Genomic DNA, 23735 nt, shown 5'->3' with positions numbered 1-23735 from the left:
AGCACAGGAGTGTTCAATATGGCTACTAAATTAAAATGTGTTTTGTGAGGCATTATTTTTCATTGAGCCAAAACTGATTTTGAGATATCTACAATTATTGTGTAAACAATTGGAACAGCACTTGGAAATGGTCACCTAATGGTTGCTTTAGGAGTTGCTGCAAACGTCCACAATCACAGCTATGCACCAATGAGTTAATGCCCACCTACCATAGGGGCAGGGTTGCCGGTCTAATCATTAATGTTGCCAGCCTGATCTGCGGGTAATTGTAGATGTGGCTTAATTGTGGAATAGACAGATCACACTGTTGTTTCTTTCATGGTAGCAGTTAGAAGTCTTAAGAATTGGAATTGGACTATAAATCGTGCAGTTGTCCGGAAAAATACATTAAGAACAAATCCCTAATATCTGGGATACCTACACTTTTGCCAGTAAAGTCATGACATACAGAACTCATTTAGTGAAGTCTAAGGCTGCGTACACATGTTCAATAATTGTGTATACAGCGCTGTGCTGCTCCATGGAGAGGGGGCAGAACGAGCGAGCGGCACCCCGCTGCGCTCTCTCCCCTTCACTTGTATTGCAGACGTCAGACAAGCGCTGTACACACGTCAGATTCTTGTCCGATACTAGCCCTAAAGTGATGATTGGACAAGAATCATCTGACGTGTTCATAGCCTAAAGCTACGTACACACGTCAGATTTTTATCGCCCGATAATCGGCATCGGCCAATTATCGGGCGAAAATCATTTTTCATTGAGCCAAAACTGATTTTGAGATATCTACAATTATTGTGTAAACAATTGGAACAGCACTTGGAAATGGTCACCTAATGGTTGCTTTGGGAGTTGCTGCAAATGTCCACAATCACAGCTTTGCACCAATGAGTTAATGCCCACCTACCTGAGGGGCAGGGTTGCCGGTCTAATCATTAATGTTGCCAGCCTGATCTGCGGGTAATTATAGATGTGGCTTAATTGTGGAATAGACAGATCACACTGTTGTTTCTTTCATGGTAGCAGTTAGAAGTCTTAAGAATTGGAATTGGACTATAAATCATGCAGTTGTCCGGAAAAATACATTAAGAACAAATCCCTAATATCTGGGATACCTACACTTGTCGTTGGAAAGGATCGTGAAAGACTGGACAAAGATAACAGTTATCGTGACTCTATCTCCAAAGTTAGTTATACTTATTTATTCAGGCCAGATGCCAAATCGTATCTGCAGTCACCTACTGGTTGTAGGATCGTATGAGTTGCTTCACACGGGGCTGGCAAAGGGAGGGCAGGTCAGAAAATTCCTGCATCTTGGGGGGTTTATACCCTTATCTTGGTGGTCTTCCTGGCTCTCCTCCCCAGGAAGTACCATGCAAACCACATGAAGAAAACCCACTGTTAATGGTCACCTTTAACAGTGGATACGCAGGGAATAATTTAAAATGTCATATACAGGAATTTGAAGTTGAGAGGTAAGCTCCAGTGTTGCCTATCCTTATATACTCAAGCCAGATGCCAAGTTGTACAGGCAGTTACCTACTGGTTGTAGGATGCGAAAGAGTTGCTTCACACGGGGCTGGTAGAAGTAAGGCAGATCAGAAGATCCCCTTATCTTGGGTGTTCTTTCCCCTTTTCTTGGTGGTCTACCTCCTCTGGAAGTAACATGCACGCCAAATGAAGAGAAACCACTCAAGATGACCAATGGTTAAGGTGATGGTGATGACCAGCAGTGGGTATGCTGTGAATCATTTAACTGGACATGGACAGGGATTTGAAGTTGAGAGTTAAGCTTTGTAATAGGCAGTGAAAAAATAAACACACTAAATGTGTTTACATTTTCTCTAATTTTTGTACAGTTGGCAATACTGCATGGTGGTCCCATTAGGATTCACATTCACTTCAACTTCAGCATGGAATAGACATGCTAGCATAATTGCTTTTTTAAATAAGTGTGTTTCATTGCGTTTGATGGATCAGTAAGTGTGATGAATTCTGTCTGGTACAACAAGCCTCGACAGTTGATTCTCATTTGGATCTATCACTAATCAAAACAGTAATGATATGTTCAGTCTAAAACTTACCTAAAAGTTATTTACCTCCAAGCTAACGTTCCCATGTAAGCGCATTGTTTATTGAAATAATATGTGTTGGTGCAATCATATTTTAGGCAAATATTTCTGAAATGTAAAGTCATCCTTCCCCTCCTTAACAAACATTTCACAACAAAGTTCACACGAAGGTGACAGGTATGTGATTGACGCCCAGACAGGGTGTTAGTAATTTTAATAAAATGGAAAGGCGAGACTTACACTGTCTTAGATTTGATGTCAGGATTATATTATTGACTATAAATTTTAATGACAGCACCTGTCCTAATTAGTTAAAGATGGCCATTTTGCCTTGGGGGTGTCCGTGATGACACTCAGAAACAAGTAAAAACAAAAAGCTTGCATACTTAATGCGGAAAGGAGTAACTGCGCACAGGAATGTGACCAGGGCATGATGTATTTACCAAACATTGCAGCGATTGTAATTTTGACAGGTGACATAATGCTACATGACATTAGCTTTTATTGCCATCAGCACAACTGCAGGTTGATATAGGAGTTTAAATGAGAATGCAGACAGGTTTTTCTATTTTTGGCCTCTGTAAGCAGCCATGGTCATAATAATATTGTCTAAGGATTTACCCTCTGCCAGGTCTGCTTGCCACCCAATGCTTTATTTAACCCCCCTCCCTTATATCAGAATGCTTTTACTCAAAAGCACTTTGCAATCCATAATGGGATGCATTGCTATACAAATGTCAAATAAAATGTAATCCTTAGCTGTGACAAGAGGGGTGAAAAGGCAGTAATAAGGGTTATACACCCTCTAGACCAATGTTTTTCAACCAGGGTTCCCTAGGGTTCCTCAGGAGGTTGCTAGAGGTTCCTTGAGAAATGGTCAATTTGTGCCTTTCGGGTCAGTTTAACTGATACCAATGAATTGCTGACTATCTGTAAGGATGACATTTTTCCCAATGGCCAGCGAAGAGGCATTCTTCCTACTGACCACCACACTAATCTTCAGTGAGCTGTGGATATTGTAAATATAGAATGGATTCCCTAAAGGCCCAAAGGTTCTAAACCTTGTACTTATTATTAAATCAAATAATATATCTCAAGTTCTGCAAATACATTTTGAATCCTATACATTGTTACTTTTTATATGTATTTGTGCACTGAAATGCTGAAAATGTGTGCAAAATGGTGCTGAGTTGCATGGAATGTACATACCTGGACAAGAAAAGAAAGACATTGTGATTGCCTTATTTTTGGGAAATAGTTTCTGACTGTGGATAATATTTCAGTAGAGAGAGTGCATGAAAGTATAGGAGAGTGGGGCAAAAAAAACTTTTTCTGGGGAACTTTAATCTCTTTGTAGTAAAACTTACAATATACTAAGCATGCAAGTATTACCATTTATTAAATGATAGGACCAATATGGCTGCCTGATACATACAGTGGCTCTTACACTGTGCTCATTCTGTCTATATGAAACCTAAAGTGTAGAACCTTAGATCCAGCCTGATTTTATACGGCTTCAAGTGCACACCGATATTTGACAATTTATATGTACTAAGCCTCAGGGTTTTAATAAGACAGGTCAGGGTGTGATTGGGGCATACTGAGGTAAAACCAAAATTTCTGGCCTGATTTGGAAAGCTGGCATGGGTGCTCATAAACTTGGCACCAATAAAGGTGTGTCTTTATTTGTGTAATGGCGCATATGTAATGCTCCGAGACAGCTAGAACTAGAAGATCATGACAGTATCGAACACTCCTCGTATGCCAGACAAGTAAATGCAAAACAGAAAATCTTGTCTTTCTTGATAACTAATAAAGATGAATGTTTTGCCCTGTCTAGAATGCCATGCTTTCATTCCACATTCAAAGATTGACTGGGGTACTCTTAAAATAGACGTGCCAATAGAAATCTGGGTGCCCTCAACACTAACTAGCAGATCATGGAGGTGGCCATGTTTATCATGACTAGTAGTTCACGAACCTAAAGCAAGCATAAATCCATCAAAGTTTGAAAATACTAAATTGTTCTTCAAGTTTAGTGCATGTCAATGGCGGACAAGGAAGGATCAAAAGCACAATCTTGCTGTGCCTACTTTTAACAACAAAGTCAGCTATGTTCCTATTTTCAGAGAATCATATGTTTCCTAAATGTGTGGTCAATATGGATTGCAATTATTATTATTAGTTATTATTACACATTATTTATATAGCGCCAACATATTACACAGCTCTTTACAAAGTCAATAGTCATGTCACCAGCTGTCCCTTAAGGGGGCTCACAATCCAATGTCCCTACCACAGTCATTTGTTTTTAACACAGTCCAATGTTAAATTTAGGTGGAAGTCAATTAACCTAACTGCATGTTTTTTGGCATGTGGGAGGAACGTGGATACCCGGAGGAAACCCAGGGAGAACCTGCAAAGCTCCATGCAGGTAGTGACCTGGCAGGGATTCAAACCTGGGACCTAGCACTGCAAAGGCCAGAGTGCTAACCACTGAGCCACCGTGGTGCCCCATTATTAATATCGTTGCTGCTTTCAAATCCCAATCTGTGTTATCAACTCTGCCCAGTTCTCTCCTGGTGCAGTACCAAACACCTCACTCTCCTCACCTCCATAACATAAGAACGAGATGAGCTGTAGTTCAGCAGGGGAGAACTCTGCACTGATATTATCACTGGGGATTTCAGTTCAGCATAGGCAGAGTGCTCAGCTCAAATAGGATGTTAGAAACTTACTAAATATCTGGCAAGATCAAGTATTGTGTGTACTGGCTTGGCCCTATCAAACACCAGCTGCTTACGTGACCATCGTCCCTCATCCCAAACTAACAGGTAGGTGCACAAATTTGAGTTGTAGCAGACCTAAACTAATCTAAATGAAGCTTTCATAGAACGTTAGGCCATGTATTGCCATTTTTTCTCATGCAAAACATTGTTATCTTATTACCAATAGCTAATTCCATTGATATTAACAACTTCAAAATCTACTAATTCCAAAACTTACATTGCTCTGCTTTAATCAAAGTCTGAAAAAAAAAATGTTTGAACTGTTTATTGCTAATTATTATTGCTATATATAATTCTCTTAAAATAAACACTGTGATACACTAATGTGATTTTGCTCTGAGTAAAACACTCACTTACTAACCAACTGTCACGTAGCTGTGAGTACAAAGTATGAAAAATATGTTACCGAAATTACCGTTAAAGAAAGGTTATTTTTTTCTACTGTAGGAAGTTGACATTTTTTTTTCTTCGTGTTGATGAGATGCTCAATGGTTCTCTGATCACTGATAAAGGCATGCTAAGGTGAATTTTAATTATGACTAAATTGTTGTATTACTGTTTCATACCATGAACATCTGTTCCCTTCAAAAATGATGATTTATGCAAGCTATCAGCAGAGACAGGCTGGTACAGCTTATGTCACGCTTAGTGGGAAGCTACTGGAAGTAGTCCTCGAGTTCCCTTTCAGAAGGCTGCAGTTTGAAGAGACTATTGTTCATGTAATTAAAGGGACCGGAGGTGGGCAAATTCATTCGCAATTGTGAAATTTTTGACTCCTTTGAATGTATGCTTGGAGATCTGTCCAAAATAAATCATGTCTTAAATAATTTGAATTGTCTGGGTTTATGAACGGTGTGATTCTACATAAACAAAAAATCAGAATGTATTGGGAAAAATGTAATATCTGTTAAAAAGGATCAGATTAGCTGTATCTGCTTGAATACCTAATTATTTTTGATTTATGACTTTTTTAAGTTTATTTTTAAAGTATAAAAAAGATCACAAAAATATTATATTGCAGTATACATGATCATGTGATCAGGTGGTTGCTTTTTTATTCATTTTGTTTGTTACCTTTTTTTTTGTTTCACTTGGTCATCTGCCCAGTAACATTCTCCTCGCTGTACTGTACAGCCTAACTCTTTATCCTAATAACATGGGATGGGGGTGGTTCACAGAGGCTGGGCAAATAACAATGCTTAGCAATGTATCCTTCAGCATTCAAATGAAATCTGTCATGAATGAGTAATATTTACCACCATTACTAACCTCTTCTGTTGAGTATGTTGTTACCAGATTGTAAGCTGTTCAGGGCAGGGTCCTCCCCTTCCAGTGTCATTGTCTGTATTTGTTTGTCATTTCCAACCCCTATTTAATGTTCAGTGCTGCGTAATATGTTGGCGCTATAAAAATCTTGTTTAATGAACTTGGGTGATCCAGCAAACCTGAAATGAATCTGGTCCAGGATTCAAAACATTTGCTAACTAATAGAATGGATTTAAGAAATCCATTCCAGGTTTGCTGGATCACACAGCTTCACTGATGAAAGTGTATCCTCTGTGTATTCAATGGTTACAATAAAATGTAACTACTGACCTAGTCACTTTCAAAGATGGAAGACGTGGGTTCTTTTGGTATAAGCTACAAAAGTAGCATGTGGTAACTATATCTTGCATGATTATACAAAGCTCAAATGGGACATGACTGATCAACGCAACATGCAATCTCATGCTGCTTGGGTAGTTCACCCTATCAGCCGATTGTTTTATCTTATTACCAAACAGTTTCGAGCAATTTTAGTTGCACGGCTGAGTACTTTAGCTCCAGCCTAAAAGTCTTGCCCTCCCTTCCCAACTTTGTCCCTATTGTTATTGATAAAGCCAATTGGGATACATTTTGGTTCAGTGTCATTGTCTGTGTACTTGTGTTATCTGTAAACTTGGAGAAAATGCTTTACAAACCTAGGGAGATCCTTTCTGGAAAGAAATACAAGAGATTACATAGCTGACTTGTTTTTGATGGTACAAACTTCAAGCCTGTCCCCTTTCTTCTTTCTTTACCATTGTTGACCTAAAGCAATCATGTAGCCAATAAAGTGTTGGGGATCTAGCAATCAGATTTCTGTTTCAAGCCATTGACACACCAAGTAGCTAAGGAATTACAAAAATGAAAGCCCCAGAGTATATACCGGGGTCTCTTTCTTTGAGAATAAAATATATGTAAATGAAAATGTATTTGGTATTGATTACTTTGCCCATGCAGGTTTGCTTTCCTTTCCTCCAATATACCGCCACTTCAGCCGCTAAAAAAAAGAAAAAACTTCCAGGTATTGAGGACTATGATATTCCATGTGACAGTCCTAGGCCAATCACCAAGCCTTAGGTGTGTCACATCAGGACAGTGAATATCCCTGGGCTAGCTATGATTTGAGTGACACATGGCGTATTTCCAGAAGCTTCTTCTGGAGCGGCAGGAGTTTGAAGTGAAGCTACTGTAAGTATTTTACCTTGGAAATAGGGATTAAAATCATGACATTGCTCTCCTTGATATGACAAAGACCCTTTTTCTTTTTGGTACCCCTGATTTGAATGGAATATCGCAGGTCCATGATCCAAAGATGCTGCATAGGGGCCTATTCATTAAACATGGGTATGGGATCAACATGGGTGGAATGATTTTTTGTGCCTCTATATATTTTGGATGTACTGAAAATGTCACGAACAGTCAGAACATCTGGTAGAAATGAGCCCTAAATATCCTCCTTTAATTGTTTTTTACCTTTATCAAGTCTTCTTATTCTCATTAGAGATGTCAGTAATATAATCAGGTTGGGCTGGTACAGTGGAGCAGTCCTGGCATAAAAGAAAAAGCCACCCACATTTACGTATACAACCAAAGTTTGATGAGTAGTAATGATCACTCTCTAGTGAGAGACACAGCTGTCGGCTTAGACTACCCATAGATGGGCATATGTCTCACTGAGAACGACAGGTGGCGAGACATCTGCCCATCCCTGAGTGCAGATCATTCGTTTTTGCTGCTGAATTTTAGGTGCAAAGTTTTCATGGTCAATGTTTGGATATTGAGGATGTAAAACTGATGGTGCAGTACTGATGGTATTATCAGTGATTTCCTTTTGTCAATATAGTGTTTTTACTTCAATGTAAGTCTATGGTTATGGGTCATTTTAAAATCTAGTTTTATGGAATGTTGAGTTAGGTTCAGATGTAGGTATATATTCATGAGAGGTATTTTGTATTGAAAGCTGCAGATGTAGATTTTACATTAAAATACTTTTCAATGTAAAAGTTTATAAGATTTTAATATTTAGGTTTATAAACATACTTCAAACATGGCCATCTGGATCTCTGAGCTGAATGTCTTATTTTAGAGTTATAGAACGTGCACTGGTCCTTAAGTTATTTTTCTTTTTTTTTTGCAGACTGCTCTCTACAATCTGGCAAGGTTACATGGACTTTGAATGGTCTTATGAATCCTCACTTCTGGAATATAGGAAAGACTAAACTTATCAAAACCAAACACAGAGAGTCACCCTCTTCAGGTACTACTGGGAGAATTCTGGTATTTGTAAATGGCAGCGGGAAGGATGGACAAGTCATCTCGGCAACATTGGACCAAATGGAAGAGGTAGGCAAATTCCATCACTGATTACTTCCTCTTTTTTCCGTAGGCTTTAAGGGTTGTGGTAAAATACCCCAATTTGAAATTACCCTAGTAAAGCTCAAGTAAGGGCTGATAGATGGTATGGGGGAGCTGACTAGTGTGTAAATAATCCCCCAACTCTGTACTGTGTGTTGCCAAATAGTGTCTACAATGTCCTAGATCTTCAATAAACCCTGTTGGCAGCAAGGAAGGGAAGGGGGTGTTCTGAATGTGCACTTTACTGTCCAATTCAGGTAGGACCTAAGTGGCCTTGCACAAACTTTTGGAATGACCCTTCACTTTATCAGTAAGGAATAAGGTTCATTTAGTGCACTTACCCCAGAAGCATACTGTATGCTCACCTTTTCCTTAATACGACACCTCTCCAGGAACAAGCAAGAAATAGCCAGCACTTCTGGGTGTGTGATATGACTTCTCCCTTTTTCCCACAGTAGTAGGTGACCTTTAATTGACCTACGTCTGCCACATAAGGTAAGGACAGGATTTAATAGCCCTTTGTGAGTTTGGAGCTTACACTGGACTTTCCTTCCATGGTTCACTGCATGAATGGGGAAAAGTGAGGACAGGACAGTATTCTCCCCAAAATTTTTTAGGTTGGTTGAGAGAAAGATGTAGGCAGGTGATGGCCCCTCTATTGTGGCTGAAAGTTTCAGTAACCACCAAAAGCAGCCGGGTGGTTACTGAAAAGTGCTGGGTGGTGCACCCGGCTAAAAAGGCCTGGGGAGAACACTGGAGTATATGCTTTTGGGGGAATGGGAATGCTAGGTAAACCCCTCACTTTGCCCTGCATGATCAAATAAATGATTGTTTATTCTTTTCTATTTTCCTAATATAGACCAACAGTTGCTGGTTGTGGTCATCATTTTTATCTTTTCATTTAGTTTTTAGATCTGTGTACCTCCAAAGTGAACCTTGGATCATCGACAAAGTGGATTTTTGACATTAATGGAGAAAAAGTTGAATGTTTAGGAAACCGTAAGTATTTTTAATTCCCGATTTTTCCTAGTAAAGGTCTGCTTTTGAAATCCCTAATCCTGTTTTTTTTTTAGGAAAAAGCACAGCACAAAAAGCCATATGTGAAAGTACCAGTGATAACCAAATATTATATAAATAATTTGTTTTTGCATGGGTATGATGATGGGAATGATGGGGTTCATGGGGGACAAGCAGCAACAGTGTCACTACTGATCTATTTAAGAGCTGATATTGTACACCTGAATTTCAGAAGCAAAAACATATTTCTTTAGTGCATTAGATACATAAACTGATTATTAGGCTTCTTTGGATGACAAGAATTATTATTTTTTTTTAATATGGTCTTTTCTTGGACTTGGGGATAACTGATTCTTTTAAGGCCTCTAAAAACCCACCAAGCTATAGGAACCTTGCTCAGCGGACTCAGACCTCTAACATTTGTGAGAAAGCTTGGAAGGATTTGGCATGCAGTGTATGAATTTTAAACTAGATATGAAAACCAAATATACAAAACTAAATTAACCTAAATTACAAGGTAATTTAAATTTTGTAAAGCTATAAATACATTGAGGAACCCAGTTTCCCCATAGTTTTAGGGAAAGTGTTTCCATTTCAGATAAGGATAAGCTAATGCTTCAGATTTTTGTTTGCATTTATGTTGTATGTGGGTAGAAGCAGTCCTGGAACTGTAGAATAAGACATTTAAAGCCTTATATAATCATAGTATTCAAATAAAGAGAGTAAATAGCTGGAGTTTGTTAGGCAATTGAAAATTATATTCAGTATTATGACTTATATGTAGTATATTATATTATATATATGTAGTATATTATATTCAGTAGTATGACTTATATTAGTCATCATATAAAACACGTTGTCAATATGTACAACACAGAAAACATAGGATATTGGACCTGCATACTAGACAGAATTATCCCCGATTGTAATATAAATGTAACATTGAGTAATGACATCTCGTAGCCCGACGCTTTGCCCCTAATTGGCTTCCTCAGGGAATCTGCAAGCCACGGTAAATAGCAAAAACTTGAGTAAGGATTTCTTTTTCTTTGTGTAAGCTTTTTTTAGCTGGTGTTTGGCTTTATTTAGATGAGTGGCAACTTCAGAGGAAAGATTATTTTATAGGTGTTTTTTCGCCAGGAATGAGGAAATCTAAGTAACTGAAAGAATCACAATTTTTTTTCTTTACTGGAAAATACTGAAATAAACAGAAAACATAAATAGACAGTTTCCATTTAGAGCCCATTATACAGAAATAACTTAATGGGTTTACCAACACTTTAAATTTATATACAGTAAAATAATTTTAAGCTGCACGTTTTAAAATCTGCAATGAATTCAGCAATGGGGTAGCAACCCAAGCTCCAACCAACCTTGGGAACCAAAGTAAGGACCATCAAAACCTCCTAACCCATGAAGCAAGGCCAATCAGAAAGCTTCAACACAAATGCTAACCCAGGCCATAAAGTATCTCTGGCAGTCCAACATTTCAAAATCTTTATACCCATTTGTAATGAAATAGGACAGAACAGAAAAGCTCAAATTAAGCCGTCAATGATTTTGACATGCGAGAAAAGAACATTTGCCATGGTATAAGTCTTCTCTAAATTTTTCTCTTTTTTTAGATAGAAATGTTATGATTTGATGACATTCTGTTATGATACATAATGGCCTTAAAGACTTTGCAGTCTTGAAATGTACTGATAAAGTTGTAGAAAGATAATTCATCTAGTTAGGTAACATTTATCTCGTGTAATTATCCATGCATTATAGGTATTATGTACATCTACATTATAGTGACAGTCTTGCCGAACAGTTTTAAAACATTGGCTCTGAACTACATTTGATGCTTGTGACCCAGAGCTAGACAATTTCATCTGGATCATCGGCTGCGCAGATAATGCATTTGATCATTGTATAATGAATATGTTTGTTCCACAGTTGTAATTGCAACAAGCTAATTATCCTGAATGCGCTTTTTTCCGCAATGTTGAAAGTCAATAAACTTGCTTGCAGCGAGACACTTTCAATCAATATATAAGAGATTTAAAGTGGAATCTTTACCTCGACATAGTTTCGGCAGGCTATTAGTGGCTGTGCAGCAATTTATAGAAAAATACTTGGGTTGCCACTGATGACATCTCCTGGAAATACTAGCTGCTTGGCTATCATGTTGATCTAGCCACTTCAGTACTTTCTAAATCAATGGCCTGGGGTATAAACAGCCAGCCAGTGAAAGCAATGTATCAATTAGCCTTTTAAGAAAGAGGCCAGCATTGACTTTTAATAAAGTTGATCCATCCTAAATCACCATTGTCACAAAATGATTATGTATGCGCATTTTTAAAAAAATAGGGAAGGATTGGAACCCCGTTTGTATTTTACAATCGGGGCTATTGAGGTTACAACAGTTTTATGAGACAGGAAATCAGAAATCTGCAACAAGGAAAAAGTTAGATAAAAAAGCAGATTTTAGCTCCCTGCACTCTACCAAAATTTTTTTTTTCTCTCTGTGATTTGGAATTTTCTCCAACAAAGCCCAAGAAAGCAGCAAGGCCTCGGTTAGTGGAAAGAAACACATTTTTGGAACCTTAAAACTAAGGGCTCCATTTATAAAACAGGCAATCTGACATTCCCTTAAACATTCTCTGGTGGGAATCATTTAGTGCCATTGAAGCTCATGAATGTGGAAGATTCCACAAGGGAATGTTCGAGGGAATGTCTGATTCCCTGTTTTATAAATAAGGGGTCAAACATTTTTCCAGATAAATCCAGTTAGAAAAAAGTGGTAATGTTGACCGAAAGATGAACCCCTGAAGCAGGACTTAGGTTCCTCTATTAAAAAAACACAATCAAGCAAGTCATTATTGCAGTGATGTCCCTTCTGCAATAATCCCTCCTGAGATTGGGATGCACGGGTACCTGGTAATACCAGCTTCCCCTGGAATGAATGTCTGCACCTATGTGGGAGTTATGTCATCCCAGGCAATCAAGTTGGCCGACAATTGTCCCCAGAAAGAGAATAAAGGAATGGGAACAGGTAAGTATTGCAGGTAAAGAGGACAGCTGAGTATTGGGGTTTATTTCTGCTTTAATTATTCATTCACATTGCTTGTGAAAATGAATGGTACATCTTGTATTGTAACATTAACCCAAAGTCGATTGTCATTACAAGTTATAGTTACAGTATTCTTTTAACATACTTGTAAATAGATTCAGTTTAGCTTTATAAACCCCTTACAGTGTACATGTTTTCAGAAAATATGTTTTTGTATGTATTTTGTAGATGCTTTAAGATACAGCCATGGGCTCATTAACAGTAGGTTTTACCTCCTGCTTTTAGTGCTACATAATGTTGATGGTTTAGTGATCATTCTTAAAATGCTAGCCTAGGGGTCTCGGAACCTAGTGAAAACAATGCACCCCTTGTGGGGTTCACATTTTCTCAACAGTTGCTCAGCAGGGAAGGATTACCTACAGTACAGAGCACCCTCTAGTGGTTAACCTACAATTCCCACAATAAAAAACCCTAATAAGTAATGAAAAAACAAGCATAGCCCCCCTGCAATGGAATCGATTTTTTATTCTCCAGTGGCCTTTTTATTCTACCATGCCTTTTATTCTAGTGATGTAGGCCCTCTAACTTTTTGGGGCATTTAAAACTTCACTGAGCATTTGATGCCTGTGTGCACCTGTTGTCCATCATGTTTGCATCCTCTAGCTTCTTGCACCACAACTGTTATTATTAGTGTCCTAATTTTTTCTCTACTTTCTGAGTGTAATTGAATTCTCCTGCATGCACAAAGAAATAGAAGATCAGTTTTTTGCTGTGTCCTGATTTTCTTCCTAGTTCCATGTATGTAAATTTCCATTCATATGCATAGAGATAGAAGATCAGTTTGCTACTATGAATACCATGATAACTGCAACATCACAGCATACAATGCAGTCTTATATAATCGCATTGTGTTACTGTATTGGGAAACTTCCTGTGATCCTAATAAGGTGGCTGCCTGCATCACTTCAGTATGAGATATTCCTCATGCTCTTTATTTCCAATGGGACGATGAGAATATCTGTGCACATGTGCAGTACACAGAATTCAATTTTAAAATAGTGTTAAGATCAAATCTCCCATAACAATTCACTCAGCTCCTTTTCTTTTTGCCAAGGCCAGATTTTTTGAGCCTGATGTATTAACGATATCCAAGGCTGAAGAGGATACACTTTCATCTGTGAATCTGGGTGATCCAGAAAACCTAGAATGGATGGATGCAGGATTCAAAACATTTGCTAGCAAATGACTTTGAAGAAATCCTTTCAGGGATTTCTGGATTACCCAGATTTACTAATAAAAATGCTTCCTCTCTAGCCTTGGAGAGTTTTAATAAATCAGGTACTTTATGTAATGATTTGGTAAACTAAACAATTAAGTATATAGATACAAATTACATATACAAGCGTTAGCAAGCCATGGAGCAAATTTACCATTACCACATGCAGTTACCCAAATTATCACGATGGGCAGGTCAACAGGGCCAAAAGAAGAGAGCTGCCATCTGAATTACAGAACAAAGAAAGCACCAGACCAGTATCATATGAGTAGGATCACATGAAAATAAAGTGTCTTAGAATAGATTTTTAAACATTTAAGTCAGAAGGTTGCTATGCTGGAAATATATGTTTGTACAATACACGTAATCAGGAGTCATTTGGATCATAAATGAAAATCAACTGGTCATTCTAGAAGAACCTGAGTCTAAATTCCTAAAGATTTGATGAGTTCGAAAATGTTATTTGAATTTTTTATGTGTCTTTGCTAATCAGGATCAGTAGGGCAGAGTTAGCATTTTGTTTGTATTACTTGGTCCTGCTTCAGGGGCCTTGACTTTCTGTACCAGCTACTTGGAGTAGCACCGTGATGACTGCTGTTCGACAAGTCTTTAGAATACGAGTAAGGAACAAGTTTGACTTGGGAAGCCTCTCTTCTGACCTTTCCATTTTTACATGATGTGTGTTTTAGACCAGGAGTCCCCAGCCATATGACAGCTGGGCCAAGAGAGCACGGAAACCAGCAGTGGTCTGCCACTCTGGCGGGTGCACCCTCTAGTGGGGCTAGTGGGGTCCCTCTCCTGACCCCGCTGGGGGCTGCACCAGCCAGAGCCACGGACCATGTCTTCCATATGCATCGCAGGCTCGGCAGTGGGCAGGTTTTGTCTTTGGACACAACCTGCCCACTCTCCCATCGCAGGTTCAGTGGGTGGGTTCTGGCATCATGACGTCACTCTGGGGGAAGTTTCTTCCTCTTTAAGTGACACACAGCTCCCCGCGCATGCGTGGTCCAGAGTCCAAAGATTTAGTGGTCCCTAAGCTCCAAAGGGTTGGGGACCACTGTTTTAGACAACAATGTGATATTGCCGAACCCTGGGCTTCCATTTTGCCTCAGGAATCAGCAAAATCTAACATCAATTATTTGCATAATCTGATCCTGATTTTAATGCAACATTTGTATCTTGTGCATTATAGGACATTTTTGAAAGGGTTTAAATGAAATTTTATTATTCTATTTTGCTATATACATTCTTCATCAGTAAATAGTATATTGAATTGTATAAATGTGCATTTAGAAATAAAGAATGATACCAATAAAACACTTGTAATTTGTGTTTTACATACAGTACAATATACCTTTTTGCAATATATGAACTAAAATTGCAGCAAAATAAGGTCTATTTACAAAGCAGTAAATCTGACATTCATTGAAACTTTCTCTGGTGGAGAATCAACTAGTGGTAATGAAACATATGAGCCTGGGAGATTCTCCAGTAGGGAATGTTTCAGTGAATAACAGTTTCACTGCTTTAGAAATAGGCCCTCGACGAGTACATCACATTATACTCCATACCTAAGACGTGTTCCCTTGACTATAAGAGCTTTCCATTCTCTTTAGTTTAGAAAGAACCATTCAGCTCTTGTAGAAATCTAATTATTTAGTATTATTATGGTTGTGCAGTTGTTCTTTCAAAAAATGTTATTAATACTCTTCTATAGCTTTATTTACTCTGTTCAAGTCTGGCTATTATTTTTTTCATAACTTTGACATATTCATCTACATGGTATAGTTACTGAGTCACCTAAACCTGCATCTAGCTGTGAACTTACAGGCTATTATCAAAGTCACAGAAGTCAGTTGTATGAACTGAATGGCCTAGTGAGAAACTATTGAAATGTCGGAGGAACCAGTAAACCCAGTCTGCCTTAATCTAAAATCCATTGTATAGCACAGCTCGGACTGAGAAATGAAAGGCAGTACTAGGAGCTATTCAGGATTTGCTGCATGCACATGTGCTTAAAGGGAACACGCAGACAGGAGGGAGCAGATAGGTGATTTATCAATGAATTGCTTCTTTTTTACTGTCCATTCAGCAGCTTGTGGACATCACTATTTTTAAAAGAGGAAAGTGCTGTCATGCTGCTGGCTATCCATTCTAATGGAGGCATTGTAACCATAAAGTTGGAGGTCCAATGTACAAATCCTTTGGCCGATAAGTTCTCACAGTGTGCCTGATTTATTAAAGCTCTCCAAGGCTGGAAAGGATATACTTTAATCAGTGATCCAGCAAACCTGGAATGGATTTCTTCAAAGGTATTTGGTAGAAAATGTTTTCAATCCTAGACCAGAGCCATTCCAAGTTTGCTGGATCACCCAGTTTCACTGACAAAAGTGAAACCTCTCCAGTCTTGGAGAGCTTTAAAAAAACAAGCCAAGTATATCAAACTTGGTATTTAACTCAGTGTTTCTCAACCAGGATTCCGTGAAAGCCTTTGGCTCCAGGGGTTGATAAGGGTTCCTCCAGCAATGAGCAAATTGTGACTCTTAGGTCGGTATAAGTGACACAGATGATTTTTCGGCTATTTGTAAGGATGACATTCTCCCTAATGGCGGACAATGGAAGAGGCATTCTTTCCAATGACTATCATGCTAATATACAGCTAGCTGTGGATATAGTAATTATAGCAGGGGTTCTCTGAGGACCTAAAAAGTAAAAAGGGTTCCCCCATGTTAAAAACAAGCAGGAAATGCTGATTTAACTGCTAAACAAAAAAAGGCTTTAAATGATTCCATTAAAACTTAATCAATTTTATTGTAGATTTATAAGACAGTAAGATCAGTATTTAGTTGTGTACAGAATACATTTGGTATATTTGTAAATAAAACGTCCTACGCATTTGAGGTGCTGGTTGTAGACAGTGTGAGTATCCTGTTCACTCATTAGGGGATGACAGTGATTCTAAGTGAGGCCAGACAGCTGTAAGTGTGGCAGTCACTCTCTATCTCCATTTACAAAGCAGAACAAAAGTTCATGTGTGTTCATTTACACCACATTACCCAGAATTACACTGCAATTCCTCTGCTTGGGGTGATCCCTTCAAAAAACTATTTTCGACACTTAACATAACAATATAAGCAAACCATCCCTTCCTTTGTTCTTGAGAGCTTCGACTGTGCACAGATCTTTTAAATGCCACACAGAAGATCTTTTAAATGCTACACACTAAAAAACCTCAGTAAAAAAAACAATATAAGAGTAACTCAATTGCAGCTGCTACTTTGTCTTTCTAAAGGACCTGGCGTCAAATAAATAATATTGCATTTGTAAGAAAATATACGGTACTGTGTAGGTGGATTTGCGGTAAATGCAGGGTTTTCTATGGTTACAATTCTCTCCATTGCAAAAAAAAAAAAAACCCTTTCAAGTGTGCCATTTCATGCACTACAATATTTAATTAACATAGTCCTATACATTGACATGTTATGCTCGCCTGTTAACTCCAAAGAGATGGCCTCATTGGTGGAAGCTCAACAGACTTAAAGTGTATTGGAAAACTCCCAAATGTCCCCCGCCATCGGACCCTATTCAGAATCAGCAAGCGTGTGATAAGTGAAGTGGTTTTGAATATCGCCTTTAGAAGCCATGCTGTTTTGAGGCCAGCCCGGAACATGGCAAGTCTTATTTCAATACACAGTACCTCTTCACTCTCAATTTAACCCAAAAATCTGATGAACCCATTATGGCAAACTTGATTTCATGGAACACGGAGTAGATATACTTACAAATGATCAATCACCAGCCAGGAAGCAAAGCTGCAGAGCATTAACACTTCACACCGTTTCGGTCCACTTGCTCAAGCAGAAGATCGTCAAGCATATTTAATGCTCAGCTACTTTGTTCAGTGTATGGGAAGACATGACTCACGTTGTATTTAAGAAACCCGAAGGGGGCTTAAATGATTTTCTATGTACATGTAAGATTCCTAAAACAAAAGAATATAAATCAAAAAATCTAAACTTAAATGTCCAGGACTCGTAAACCTAAAATAAACACAGATAAAAAAACACCAATTATATTTAATCTGTGTAGTAAACATCAATATAGAGAGAGAAAATGAGCCTGATATTTATGTATATTTGCTCTGTAATTTATTTGAATGGTAAAATCTGGCCTAAGGAACATTGCAATATAGCAAAGTCCATTGAAGTAAAAGGGATAGATGAAACTAATGTGGTATTTGGTGGTTTTATAGATACAATAAGCTTTAAATAACTTCTGAGGGTTTTGGATTATCAGTTTAACTATCTGTCGGATCTAATTTGCCCTAAAAATGGCTCATCAATAGCAAAATAAAAAAATTAAAAAAGTAAAAGAACAGCAACAAAAAAAACTGAAGAAAGGAAATCAATGACGAAAGAATGATACAGTGCTCAAAACATAGAGATAACACTACATGAAATGAACAAACTAACCCAAATACACCCTCCCCACACACACACACACATATACGAAACCACACACTCTAAATATTGGGAAAGTAGAGTAGTAGAATGATGTGTAATTTCCATCTCAGTAATTTTGTAGCAAATTATTTTTGCTAAAATTATTTTGTTTACCCTTTATGAGACCTATTTTGTTTGGATTACTGGATGAGCAGTCAATTCTGTATTGGAAACTTTTTATACTACCTTCAATATAACATTTTTTTGTGAAAGTGCTTACAGGCCACATCCAGTATAGAAAAAAGGTAAATATTAAAATTGTGTAATTTGTAGTCTATGGGAAAAGTTGTTCTGAAATCTAATTTTGTTTAGTATGGTATAGATACTTTTATTTGAGCAGTTGCATAACATTTATTGTATTGTTTATCTTAAAATATTTGAATTTTAATTTTTTGTGCATATGCCCTCTTACGTATTTCTACTACTGCATTATACTTTAGGATTGTCCTCTAGTGGATGTTTCTTTGCAAGCAATACTGGACTGAAATTGCCAATATAAAATCTCAACCACATGAGCACTACCACTGTGTATCATTACTAACCCAGAAGCAGAGCTGAGTTATGAACAAATATGGCTGGCACATGTACATATATAATGACAAATTATACATAAAAAACACATATTTTTAGCATTAGAACCTCAAAAATATGCACATTGAGATTATCATGTTCACTTTGTATTGTTTCCCTTCAAAATAGTTGCCTTTTAGAATGAAAATCAGAACTCTAAAAACTAAAAAAAAAAAATCACACTTACTTTTACTTTCACATAGCTCTGATTGGGCATACACAAAAGGAGCAGCCTAAAGCCTCCTGGGATAAGTGTTGTAGGTATCCCAGGAGCTTCTGTGCTCCCATTCAGTGGTAAAGACAGAAGGGCAGGGGCCTCCCCATTTTTAAAAATAAAAAGGTTTTAGAAGAAAAAAGAAGAAGCTATTTTTTTTATAAAGTAAGTAATCCCTGAAAGAGGTAAAAAAAAGCCCAGCTGGATCACCCAGGTTATCCCATGATAATCCATCTTCTCCAGTCTTGGAGAGCCTAAAAAAAACAGGCCCATTAAGTCAATTTCCCTTGTTGGTTTCAGATTCCATAATGCAGAAAATCCTTTCTAGGCAGGAATCCAGTCCTACACCCCCTAACTTTAGTTCCCATGCCTTGAGGGGCATGGATACTTTTTTTGAGAACCTCTAACTTAAATGCATCAGAATTGTGCCTCAAAAGCTTTCATATTGAAGAATTTTAAATGGACAAAATTTGACAAATTATTACCATGTTTGTTGGTTCCAGGGGCAAATATTATATTATTTTAAAATATTAATATTAATAGTATTATATAAATATATATTGAAACCCGTGTCAGCTGACTCTAAAGATAATTCTGTGCTTTGCTCTCTATGCTTTATTCTACTATTTGGGGCTATATAGTGCTCACAAATAGCTTTTGTGCTGGACAGAATTTGAAGTGCTTGTTAGGTAAAACTCACCTATAACATATGTAGATCAGTTAACTTTTATTTCAATCAATCCCAAATTGTTATATATATGTTTTATATATTTATATATTTTTCTATATCAATTTTTGTCTGCCTATAGTATTTAAACCTTTTCTATACACTAGCTTTTAGATTGAACTTAGCCTTGTAATATCTTTTTGTTCCTGTTAAATAAAAAAGCAGCATTGACCGACTTGACCAATTTGACGATCAAACGATTTACCGTCAGTTTGAAAGTCAGCCTTTTGTTCAGAAGCCACCGAGCCAACAGGCATACAATGTCAATTAAATGGCATCGGCGGGAAATCAAAACAGCTGTGAAAAAATGCTTTAAATACAGCGATCGTGTAGCTTGTCATTCTGCTCAGTGGTGGAAGAATCCAAATTTAGATTAGGCATTAGTATTTAAGAAAGTGACTGCTGAAGCTTCTCTTATAAACACCTTAGGGACAGTAAGATTTGACAAGCAGCATGTAAACAAAAATATACAGCAGATGTTATGCCGGGATTGAATAAAGCAATAACTTGGCAAATAGTTCTAGTTTTATCTGCCGAAAAACAAGTGTATTGATCAGCATCAAATACAGAGTAATCACATGACATGGCCGTCTGGTGAGTTACCAGTCCCCATCTGATTTCTGTATCCTCTGGTACTTATCAAAAGCACTTTTAGAACTGGCAAAATCACATTGTTTTGCAATAAGTATACAAAACATAAGAGACAAAAAGGCACAAAGACAGATGGTAGGTTATTAAATTGTTGTAAAATAAAAGCATCTCAGAGATAATGGCAATGTTTACTAACAAACATTCTGTGCAGACAAGAAATATATTGACAGGCTGCCAAGTTTAATAATATGATAATTTAAGTGGTCCAATTTTTTTTTAATGTATTACATATGATTTTTTTTTTTTTACTGGCACTTAACTAATACTAGTAACAACTATTTTTTGCTAATGTTAGATTGCCTATAAATTTAATGTTTGTACTAAGCCAAAACTTTTTTTTCTGTTGGGCAAAGTTATGCTAGATTCAGACCAAAGGTGGAAATAAACATTCCCTTGTGGCTTTCAGAAGCTGTCATTTCCATCCTAAAGAACCAGCACATTGGACAGCAGGCTGCGGTGTGGGCACAGAACCACTCACTGCTGCTCCCATTGATTCTCTATTAGGCTGCCATGGGTGAGACCCTAAGTATAGAGGGCTTAATTTACTGAAGCTCTTCAAGTCTGGAGAGGATACACTTTCATCAGTGAAGCTAGGCAATTAAGCAAACCTGGAATGGATTTGGTCCAGGTTTCAAAACATTTGCTAGCAAATAGCAAATGATTTTGAAGAAATTCATTCCAGGTTTGCTGGATCACCCAGCTTCACTGATAAAAGTGTATCCTCTCCAGACTTAAAGAGCTTTAATAAATGTCTATTTTTAGGAACTGGTTGCGCTGGTTGGTGTATGAGTAAAAAATGTACACTATTAAAGTTGAACATTCTTTATTTTCATTTTTGCATTTTCATATATAACCTTCGGCTAGGAGACTATCTGCATAGAGTTTGTATGTTCTCCGTGTGCTTGCATGGATTTCCCCTGGGCAGTTCATTTTTTTCCCACATCCAAAAAACTTACTAGTAGGCTAATTGGCTTACCCGTTAATTGGCCATGGACTATGTTAGGGACATCGGAATATGATGTATGGACACTGTAAAGTGCTATGTAATATTTTCAGCTCTATATAAATACCCAGTAATATTAATAAGAATACATTCATCCTTGAAGTTGTACATGTACAGTGTTAGATCTGAGGCACTGTTGCCTTCTACCTCTGTTATAAGGATTTCTCTACTGACATTTATTCTAACTAACGTTCTGATCCCTATTCTTCTTGATGGAAGTTCTGATGTGAGGAGACAAATCTCTTCCTTTACCACCTCCACACACAGTATGGTAAGCTAGTGGATAGGTCAGCTGAAGTGAAAACATAATATTAATGTTGAAAAGTCTCTTTGCCTTTTCCTAAATTTTTGAGCAAAGCTTCCAAAGTTTAATTATCATTTGAGATAATGTACTCTCTTCCCCTGCCGGCTCAATGACATCTAAAAACAATGAATAAACCGACACATAAATGTTCCTTTTCCTGTTAGGGTTTCAAAGTTACAAATTGAAAAATTTAGAGGCTGGGGGAAAGGTTTCATGCAAATAACACTTTTAATAGTAAATAATACATTTTACATTTATTTTGTATATATCCACCAAAGAGAGGGACACCTGAGGAAGGACAATGGAGTAATGCACTTTACTTATTTTTAATATTAATAACAATAATAATTATAAACATGATTTATATAGCTCCAATATTTTGAGCAGCCCTGTACATTAAATAGGGGTTGCAAATGACAGACAGATACAGACAGTGACACAGGAGGAGGAGAGATCCCCTATCTAAGAGATAGGGGAAGTATCACACAATAGGAGGGAAGACTAGATTGCAATATTAGGCAGGTTTTTAGGACACCTTAGTACTGAACTAAAGAAAATATACAAAATATATATACATATTATAAGGTGTTTTATAAGCATTTTTAAATTTTAGGAGAAAGGAAACCTTGCGCTAAGAACTTATGTATTTTAAGAAAAAGAACATGTCTCTGTATACATCTGTTTTGTTTATATATATATATATATATATATATATATATATATATATATTTGGTCATTGTCTTGTCCTGTATGGGCAGTTTTATTGCTGTTTGTTCTCACCTGCTCAGGAACTTTCTACCTTCACTTCCTTGCTGCACTGCACCCTCTATTAGACTTAGCAGTACAGGTGCAGAATCCTTAAAATGTAACTTCCAGTATCACTAGTAGACAACACTCTACACTTTAGTACAAAATAATGATAACATTTAACTGCTTGGGAGAGACAAGCAACATACAACAAACTGGTTTGGGCAGTGAGAAAACTAATAAATGGGATATTTTGGGGGGATGCTGTGGCAGAAAAGCAGAATCTTTGGCATAGCATGGCTCTAAGAGTTATCAGCATATGTGATGTAAAAAATATCCTAACTAGCTAATAAGTTTAAAGTGTAAACTTTTCTTAAAGTTCAGGCGCATTGGGCCTGATTTATGAAAGCGCTCCAAGGCTGGAGGGATACACTTTCATCAGTAAAGCTAAGTGATCCAGCAAACCTAGAAAGGATCTGGTCCAGGATTGAAAACATTTACTAACTAGCAAATGACTTTTAGGAAATTGATTCCAGGTTTGATTGATCACCCAGCTTCACTAATGAAAGTGTATCCTTTCCAGCCTTGGAGATCTTTAAAGATAAATCAGACCCAATGTCTACTGCATACATGTGCATTGGGTGTATAATAATATGGAATAAGAGCACCAGCACAATATTGGCCTAATTTATTAAAGCTCTCCAAGACTGGAGAAGTTAGACTATCATGAGTGAACCTGGGTTATCCAGCAAACCTAGAGTGAATTTCTTGAAAATCATTTGCTATTATTTGGCAAATGTTTTCAATCCTGGACCAGATCCAGGTTTGCTGGATAACCTAGGTTCCTTCATAATAGTCTTCCTGCTCCACTCTCAGAGAGCTTTGATCAATTAGGCCCTATGTAGTCAAAGAGCATTAACATTGTTCTGTAGTACAACGTTTTGATGTGTGCACATGGGCATGAATCTTGTCTGTATGCCATGTCAAATGATTGCTTTACAGGACAGAGGAATTCTCACCTGCTTCCACAGTGTTGCCTTTTGTGGTCAGATAAACGTGGCTCATCCATCAGTGAGGCAGTGATGCTTTGCTGGTCCAGCCAGTAATGGAGCAATGCCCTAAAAGTGGATCCACATTTTGTAGGCATC

General features: G+C 37.5%; 1 protein-coding gene across 2 annotated transcripts in view; it reads left to right on the top strand.

Annotated features, from left to right (window-relative positions):
* The window catches only part of DCDC1 (doublecortin domain containing 1), a 215382-nt gene that overhangs the window by 19597 nt on the left and 172050 nt on the right, over nt 1-23735 (top strand). For both annotated transcript variants that reach the window (XM_072421857.1, XM_072421856.1), the window contains exons 3-4: nt 8301-8506; nt 9424-9517. In XM_072421857.1, the coding sequence (XP_072277958.1) occupies nt 8301-8506; nt 9424-9517 (300 nt within the window). The remainder of the gene's footprint in view (nt 1-8300; nt 8507-9423; nt 9518-23735) is intronic.

This window comes from Pyxicephalus adspersus, chromosome 9, assembly GCF_032062135.1.
Source record: "Pyxicephalus adspersus chromosome 9, UCB_Pads_2.0, whole genome shotgun sequence".
NCBI lineage: Eukaryota > Metazoa > Chordata > Amphibia > Anura > Pyxicephalidae > Pyxicephalus > Pyxicephalus adspersus.
The sequence above is the reverse complement of the archived record's forward strand: the minus strand, read 5'-3'. Positions and strand labels throughout refer to the sequence as shown.